The 9,952-nt window shown below is 26.7% G+C and overlaps 1 protein-coding gene across 1 annotated transcript in view; it reads left to right on the top strand.

The window, feature by feature from the left end:
- LOC135931403 (uncharacterized) overlaps positions 1-8,537 on the top strand; it is a 50,471-nt gene extending 41,934 nt beyond the window's left edge. Inside the window, exon 6 of the mRNA XM_065468480.1 lies at positions 7,758-8,537. Coding sequence (XP_065324552.1) covers positions 7,758-8,236 — 479 coding nt within the window. The 3' untranslated portion in view covers positions 8,237-8,537. The remainder of the gene's footprint in view (positions 1-7,757) is intronic.
- The last annotated feature ends 1,415 nt before the right edge of the window (positions 8,538-9,952 follow it).

A 9,952-nucleotide genomic window follows, 5' to 3' on the forward strand; every position in this document is an offset into this window, starting at 1 on the left:
TTCATATTTTATCATTAACCTATCAAAATCATTATTTTATTATATCTAAGTACAAGTATTTTTTGTTCATGGGAAATATTTCTGCACGAAAGGGTTTTAATCATTCAATAACACATGCTCACTATATTAATTCATTTTTTAATAAATTTCTTGGTATTTTGATTTCTATCAACACCTAACCCCAAGCCTGGAAAAACTATAGACGAATATACAGTTAAAATTGTACAAGAATTTTATTGCATGGACGAAATAAGCAGAATCATGCCAGGCAAGAAAGATTGCGTTTCGATTTTGACCAAAGACGGAAAAAAGAATACCATACCATACATAAGAGATTAATTTTAGATAATTTGAAAAAAATTTATATATTTTTTAAAGAAATGAGGCCTGATGTTAAAATTGGTTTTTCGAAATTCGCAAGCATTCGCCCAAAAATTGTATACTCGTTGAAGGTAGTGGTACACATGTATGTGATTGCAGCTACCACCAAAATTTAAATTAATGATCATTGGATCAAATTTAACCAATGATATGTTGCCCTTTAAAACATACAAACATATTTTACACTTAATAATTTGTAATTCACCTCAACCATCCAGTTATATGGGCAAATGTGCTAATTGTTTAGGGTTAACACATTTACGAGATCAAATAGAAATATTATTACGTTCTAAGGACATCGAATTTATAACATACAAACAATGGCTATCCTTAGATAGAACCACTCTTGAAACAATAACCAAACCAGTAGGTGAATTTATCAATGCTTTTTTAAAAAAAATGGAATCTTTATCATTTTTTTATTTCAACGCAACAATCGTTGTATCAAAACAATCTAAAATTGAACTTAGACGAAGACCAATATTTAATTTTGTGATTTTTAAGAAAACTATAGCTTTATACTTTAGGATGAAGTACAAAATTATCATTGGAATAGGGCTCAATCCACTGTTCACCCTTTTGTTATATATTATAAAGATAATTTTGCCAATATTTGTTGCCTAAATTATGTAATGATATCCGAATCTTTGCAACACAATACAATAGCAGTACATAATTTTAAAAAAATATTGCTAAATTTTATAATTAATAAATATTTTTATTTTCCGGTGGATCCGCTGCACAGTATAAAAATCGTAAAAATTTTATTAATATTAGCAATCATGAGAGGGATTTCGGGGTACAGGCGAAATGACATTTTTCTGCTACAGCACACGGGAAAAGTGTTTGTGATGGGATTGGTGGCACTGTTAAAAGATTAACCGCTAGAGCTAGTTTACAAGGCCTTACTCAAAGTACACATCATATGAATTGTACGAGTTAGCTAAAGAAAATATTAATGTCATATATTTTGAATAGATGACCAAAATAAATTATGATTACGAAGATCTATTACTCAGGGAAAGATTTTCAAAAACTAGATCTATACCTGGAACACACAAAATACACACCTTGATTCCAACAGATCTACATAATTTAATAAAATGTATTCCAATTCAATAGAAAGTACTAGAATAGTTATCATATAATGATGAAAGTATAATTATTGAAGAAATATCAGGATACCTAACGTATCCTTATGATTCTAATTGGTGGTTAGCTTTGTTTTAGTGAAAAATCAAAAGCAGGAAGAAATATATATAAAGTTTCTACACCCATCCGGACCTTCTAATTCCTTTACATTTCCAAGTATAGACGACACTCTTTGCTTGCCCAAATGTCATATCTTAACATTAGTTTCACTGTTAAATGCTACTGGCCGTAGTTATACTATATATTGTCGTCACAAGAAAGTAAATGCGCTACCGAAAAATTAGAATCTTTTGAAAGTGAGTTTAAATTTAAATTATATCAATTTTTTTAATATTTAAGGCACCATATATGAAATGCACAAGATTTTGATTCATATATTCAAGAGAAACTTAATTGAACATATTTTATTAATATTTATTAAATATATATTATATGGGCAAAAATATTTATAATAAATTATAAATAAAGTAATAAATTGAATTTCTTTTATCGATAATTTCTATAATTGAATGAAAGCCCCATTTATTGTTATTTTCACTTACAAGATGAATAATCCTTTTAATTATATCAAATAGTTCAAGAAAAACCATTAAAAACTTATTAATATATAATTTTATACAAAGACGCCTCCTTTCGGGAAAATATTTATACACTTTTCTAAACATTTTTATCGATTTTGAGAAGAAGATGGCCGCGTCCCAGACCAATTTTTTTTTATAAATATAAAGGAAGAGTTTAATAATGTCTACTAAATTTTTTAAAAAAATTGAAGGTCGTATTATTTCCAAAAAATCGTTTTTAGTCCTTATATATTAAATAAAATGACCGGAAATTGAAAAAATTTTTTTTTTTTATCTAAAAGTAGAATCTTTGTACGTAATTTTGATATTAAATATGTTATTTACAATTATGTAGTTTTTAAGATATGCTTAATTAAATGAAGGCAGATAATGATAAAAATACGTCATTTTTGCCACTTTGAACCCTAATATCTTCAAAAATATAAATGTTAGGAGGCTAAAATTTTGGCTATTTCTTAGTTACATTGGCCTTTCTTTGCTTACCAAATTTTAAAAAAATCGAAGGGGGTCGGCCGAAAATCTTATTTTTTTTGCTCATTTGACGTGGAATGACCCTATACTCTTATATAAGGTTTGAATAAACCTAAATTAGGATTCTATTGTGAAAATTCGTGAAATGATCTAAAAAATTTATTGACTCGATATAACATTTATCAAAATATAACTAAAATAATGATTTTTAGATATTAATATAATATATGATTAATATAAATAATTATTAGATTTCAGTAGCAAAATATTTTCAATGAAAAATTAGCAAATGAATATTAATTTGATAAATTTTAAATTATGATTATTGATATTTAATAGTTATTTCTCGTTTATCTGTAAAGACATTTTTAGCTATACTAAAAAGTCTTTCAACAGGGGCGCTGGAAGGAATTGTGATGTTATATTTAATGAATAACATTTTTATATCGTTTAAAAAAATACTAAAATCTCGGCATTCATTTTTGAAAAAACTATTTAAAATTTGTTGATTATCAAAATTTAAATCATTAACAAATTTCCTGCTGTGGGATACTGAAAAAAATCGGATATTAAATTATTGGTTTTTTTTCACAAGTTAATTTGTACTCATTTGAAGACTTTGATAATTCCTCAACTAATCTTTGTATTAATTGTTTTTTTAAATTAAATTTTTATCCATTTGTAACCATGTCTAATCTAGTTTAAAAAATGAAGCATAGTCAAAATATTTTCATCTTCAAAAATTGTGCCAATAAACCTAGAATTATTAAATATTGATTAATTTATTATTAATTTACCTATCTTCAAATCCCTTTAAGTAAGACATTTAAGAGTGGTAAACAAAATTTCAGGTTCATTTGTTTAAAATTTTTCAATTTAATGATGAGCTGGGAAATAGTTGCACACTTATAGGCTGTGAACATATATTTATCTCCCTGCAGGATATCAAGTGAGCTTGCTACTGGCTTCATTATGAACTAAAAATTAACATTTCTTAAAAACTGCTCAAATAATTTGTTTGTAATTAAATTATTATACAAATTTAAATGTTAGCTATACCGGCGATAGGCACTCCAACAATCTACTGTTGTGCATATTAACGAGGGTTCTATTAGACTTTTAATGATTTCTTTCTTTTCATTCTCCCATCTTTGGGAGATTCTAGCAACCACTGTCTGTCGGCAAATTATATTTTTTTGTGGAGCTAATGTTTTGATAATTTTTATATATGAAGGATTTTCAACAATTGAAAATGGCTGAATGCTATCTATAATAAAATCAGTTATTAAATCATCTAAAGTGGTTTGGGTTAAAGTCTGAGGTCTCTTGGAAAAAAAATCCAATGGACGATGAGCCTACTCCAATATTTTCTTTAATAGATTTTTTCTCCTTCACCTTTTTTATTTGGATTAAGAGTGTTTGATGTTTTCTCTTTAAATTTAAAATTGTAAACATTTATTTAGTATCTATACCCTTAAAACTTTTATAATGTTGTAAGTTGAGGTAATGCTAAGCGAAATTTGCATATTTTTTGGTAGACATGGCAAACATTTTACTAACAGAGATTTGTTTTCTTTATTTCGAGATATTATTTTAAAATATGGTCTATAAATTGGCCATGGAAGAATGTTGTAATTTTCGTCATCAATGTTAATCTTAAAAATTAATTTAATAGAATAAAATTAAATAAAATAAAATACCAATTCCATTGCAATTAAAAATGGCAAATTCCTTGAGATGGATTGTAATATCAGAATTTGCTTGTTATTGATAACTCGGACATAAATATTTAATTAATATTTATATATTCTTTTTTATATATTTTACATATATATATATATATTATAATTTTTTAATATATATATTTATATTAAGTTATATGCTCATATGAAATTTTTACATTTAAGTATTTTTATTTATAATATAAAAAAGCATTAAATAAAAGTATATCAAAATGTATCTTAAAAAGTATCTAGATACAGATACCTCTAAAATAATATCTAGATACAGATACTTTAATCAAAAATCTATCTAGATACAGATACGAAATTTTTATATCTAGACACTTGTATCCAGATACTTTAACAACTCTGATAAATTGTATTGATTGTTGGATGTAAAATTTACTGATGACATGTTTTGTTTTGCAAACTGATAAAACAACTGTTTTAAAAGGTGTCCAAAATTGGTGGGCTGAAGGTTTTAACTCTTTATTAATGTTCCTCCAAGGCAGTTGCATGGACCAGATGTAGCTGAAAAATGCCATTCAGCTGCTACACCAAAATCTGATTTATAAAAAATTCATGTTTTTATATTGCACAGCTGATCCCTCAGAGCAGTAATATATTTTCTTGACTTTTTGCTGAATAGATTGGTTAAAAATTTTAATATATTAGTCTGGTATACTTTTTGTAAATTTTTTGAAATAGACTTATAGCCCTCTCTAAAGAATGGATCACTGCATTGGGAAAAAATGATTAGATTTATTGATAAAAAATATTTTACAATTTTGCAGTGCTAATTTTAAAAAAAATTTAAAAGTTAATAAAGAAATATTTCATTGATTGATAATTAAATTTCATAGACAGAAAAGAATAAAATTATAACTAAGTTGATCAAATCTTTAATTTTTTAAATCAAATTGTTTGGTGAAATATATTTATTTTAAAAAATCTAGGATCAGAGCTAAATAAAATAGGTTTAATGCAGGGCTCAGATTCCAAAATAGTCTTTTGGCTGGATTAAACAAATAAATACCCATAATACATTAATATATTCCAAAATTCTTTTATTGATCGATCTTTCATATAGGATCACGTCTGAACCGGTCTTGTACTAAAAAAGAGAACCACCACATACTTCTTTTACCATAAGTAGTATCAAAATAACGATAGATAGCGACAGGATATATCTAGAAATTTTTGCCCAGAAATTTCTATTAATAACTGCAAAATGGAATAGATAAGAGATATTTTTTATATTAGTTTGTAGATAAAATTTTAATATGTTTGTCATATTTGCAAGGGCTGTCATTTTACATATCGCCCCAAATGGATTTTTTAATTTTAATACCAAAATTCATATTTTTGTTAAATATATTGTATTATATTGATTTTTAGATATAATGCCATCTATATTATATATTTTATTTATAAAAATAATATAAATAGGTGATAAACATTTTTAAAGAATATCACCCCCAAAAAATCCTTTCTCAATAATGCTGATTTTTTATTTTTACTAATAAGAAAACACTGGAATTTGTTAATTTTTTTCGATATTTTTCAATGTAAAATTTTAAGGGCTATAAAATGATATAATTTGTAACACTATCTTAAGTATTTTTAAAAAACAAGATTTAATGAAATCACGCATTGCGCGATTTTCTACCTTAAAGGCCGGCTCTAAAATTTTGATCTTAAGTATTTTTAAAAAACAAGATTTAGTGAAATCACGCATTGCGCGATTTTCTACCTTAAAGGCCGTCTCTAAAATTTTGATTTAATTAAAATATACAACATAGAAACTATCATGCCAAGTTTCGTTCATTTTAGAGATGGTCATCCATAAATCTCGTGTTTTGATCGATTTGATACAAATCAACCACGATTAGGTCAATCCCCTTTGATTTATTTAAAATTTGGTAAGCAATGAAAGATCATTGTAACTATGAAATATCTCCAAATTTAGTTTCCAAACATTTATATCTTTTGAGATATTATGGTTCTAAGTGTCAAAAACTATGTATTTTTGCAATTATACGCCTTCATTCAACTAAACATATCTTAAAAACTACAATTATAACAAAATTATCAAAATTGCCTACAAAGATTAGACTTTCATATAAAACAATTTTTTTCAATTTCTGGCCATTTTATTTAATATAAGAATTAAAAACCATTTTTTTAAATAATACCACCTTCAATTTATATAAAAAATTTAGTAGACATTATTTAACTCCTTTTTTATATATAGTGCTGTAAACATTTCCAAAAAATCGAACGCGTTCACTTTAAATAAAAAAGAACACGTTCACGTTCGTTCATTCTATGATAAATTTAATCTAATATAAATAAATGTCTTTTATTTTTAACACAATATATTAGACATGTAATATAGTTTTATTTTGATAATATAATTATAAATACAACTAGTAGATAGCCCGTCAAAAATGGCGGGAAATGAGAATTTTCACCTTACTTTTATGATAGTTGCTACCTTTTATTTGTAAATAATATCCAATTTTTATTCATTTTACTCTCTTCTTTTCAGGCCAGGTTCAATCCATTAAAACTAAGTGTAAATGCTATGGTTTGAGTCAATATATATTTAAAGCTCTTACTTGATAATATCAATATTATTTGTTAAATATTACTGACCTATGCCTAAATTTAATATTTAAAAAAAAATTCCTAAGCAAGGTAAGGCCACAATAATTTTGAAAAAATTCTTCCAAGCTTAATGAAAGATCATAATAATTTTAGTAGTTGAGAACTGAAATAAAATATTTATAAAATCCGATTTTCATGGGCCTGGTTTTTTGATCATGCCGGCTCAGGCCTGCAAAAAAATTTGTTTTAATCAACCTTATCCATATCTCTAACCTTTAATCCTACTTCTTATCCTTATTTTAGCTATTACATATTTTAACTTATAATATATTTCTGATTATTAAAAAATTTACATTACTTCAGTTGAATTATTGTAATTTTACCAAGAATCAACATATACATACAAAAACAAAACACAATTATGATTTATGAAGCACAAGGAAAAAATATCTTAGTATTATAAAAATCGTCATTTATTTGGAAAACGCATTCTCCATGTGTCACATTTATGTTACATTCATACCACTAGTTAGAGCCCTGCATATTTGATCTTTTCAGCCATGCCTGGTCCCAAATATTAATAAAATATAAATTAAAGGCACTTTTCAATAAATTCTAATTTTTGATACAGCAGACGAAAACATCATTTATACCCGAGCATAGTTTCAGGTCCAATTGCAGGGTACTTCCACTGTTATCAGTATGATAAATTATTGAATATAATTATTACCCCAACCTCATATTTTTTGTGAAATCAAGTTGATTAGAATCATCACCTTAAACTAATTTAAAAATTATTAAATTTAGCATTAAACATATAATTATTACTTTTTTACAAAAGGTATTTTTGTCTACCGGGGCCTCTATTTTGGTCTCTATGACTCACTCAAGCCCATCCTGCTAGGCCCTAACGCCAATCTGGCTTCCTCCTTCCTTTTGGGATATGGAGTAACTGTTGCCTCGGGTCTAGTTTCCTATCCTATTGATACCATCCGCCGACGCATGATGATGACCAGTGGGCAGGCTGTCAAATACCGTGGAAGCGTAGATGCGGCTTCCCAGATTATCAAGAAGGAAGGGGCCATGTCCCTCATGAAAGGTGCTGGAGCTAACATATTGAGAGGTATTGCTGGGGCAGGGGTGCTCTCTGGGTTCGATAGTATCAAAGAATACTACATAGACATTAGGTACCCAAGTCCAGAAGGGTCGAAAGTTATCAAAGCTGTCGAAAAGGCCGCTGAGAAGGTTGAAAAAGCTGCCGGGAAATTTGAAAAGGAAGTTGAAAAAATTGCCGTGAAGGTGGAAAAGAAATCGAAGTAAAATGCTAGCTTTAGCTATTTAGTCTTCATATTTTTGAATGTTTTTTCTTAATCATAATATAATTTATTATAACAGTTATCGCGTTTTCATATACTATATTTGTGACATTATATTTAATTTCTATGAAAAATAATTTAAAAAACCAACTTTTTTTAATCATAATATTATTTTACAATACAATAACTTTAACGGGTTGTTACGTTATATATAGTTAATTGTTAAAGAGCTTTTAAATTAATGTCTTATCTTTAAAAACTAACTCTAAATATTATATTAATTATTGTTTAATCTACAATTTTTTCTATATAACTATTTAGTTAGAAGTAACGTTTTGATAAAAATGATATAAAATATATTTCTGTACTCGCATGTCACGTTGTTGAATATGTTATACTACTTTTGTTTGATTTATAATAAAATTGCAAATATTTTTAATTGTTCTGATGATGCTTTACAGTTAATTATTTTAAATGTTATGTCTTTATTCAGTTAATTTTATTAAATATTATAGGAATTTGAAATCAGAACCTGGGGAACCTGGTAATCTAAGAATCAGAATATCCTATTATATTTAAAAAAAAATGGTACAAAAACCCCTTATAAATTTTTCAGGAATCGGAATTGGGTCTAATAAGAGTACAACTAATTTTTAGTTGTTTAAATTGTTTCGCCTTTATTATTAACTAATGATGTATAGATATTTTTATCGGATCTGACCAATATTTTACTTAAATTATCCGATCCTGTAAAATGGCGTTTTAATTTTAAAAAAATTTATTTCAAATTTCATAATATATTTGTTTTTCTCTTTTTAATTTGCTTAGCTAATGGCCCAGATTTGTTTTGTGTATTTAACAAACGTTGACATTTAGATATAGCAACCTTATACACTTTCCTATAATTCTCATTGTCTAAAAGTATTTTATTGGCATCTTGTGTTGCCACTAAGTTATGTGTGACAGGAACATCTTCGATGCCTGGGAAGGTAGTCGAAGTCATTTATATTATAATTGGTTAGCCCAGAGGATGACATTATATCTTCTTTTGAAATGTATTCAATATCTGAATCATTATCTTCCTTTATTTAGATTTATAAATACATATTTTTAAAAGTAACTAGTTACTTTTGGTAGTTACATTGTCAAAAATATAACAAGTTACAATTTTTAAAATATAACTAGTTACAGTTATTTTTTAGCAAAAATGTAACTAGTTATAGGTAATTTACCCTAACAACACTAATATATATATATATATATATAGTTTATTTATATTATAAAAAGGATATCACAAATTTAATACTACCAATTTTATTTCTTTGGGCTCTATTTTTTTAAAGATTTTATTCACCCTCAATGATTTCTTTTCCTTTTTGAAACATGGATCAAGGATCAAGGCATTGAGGTTCAGGATCCGGTGTGAACCGTAATGAACCGTTATAAATATCTGAACCGAACCGATATAATTATTTTTTGAAGGAGTAAAAAGAACCTTTATAAAAAAAGTTAAACCGGTTAAAGCCAGTTCAATATTTATATTTTAGACAGAGTTGTGGAGCGCCGCTACATTTTTCAAAAAACACCTTTTTTAAAATTGGGGAGGAAGAGCAGGAGCTAGCTCCCTTTAGGGCTGGAATGGAGGAGCGCCGCTCCACCGCTCCTTTAAATTTAATGTATAAATTTAATTATTTATTAAATATTAATAATATTTATTAAT

This window comes from Gordionus sp. m RMFG-2023, chromosome 1, assembly GCF_954871325.1.
Source record: "Gordionus sp. m RMFG-2023 chromosome 1, tfGorSpeb1-WG-v2, whole genome shotgun sequence".
In the NCBI taxonomy this organism is placed as follows: domain Eukaryota; kingdom Metazoa; phylum Nematomorpha; class Gordioida; order Chordodea; family Parachordodidae; genus Gordionus; species Gordionus sp. m RMFG-2023.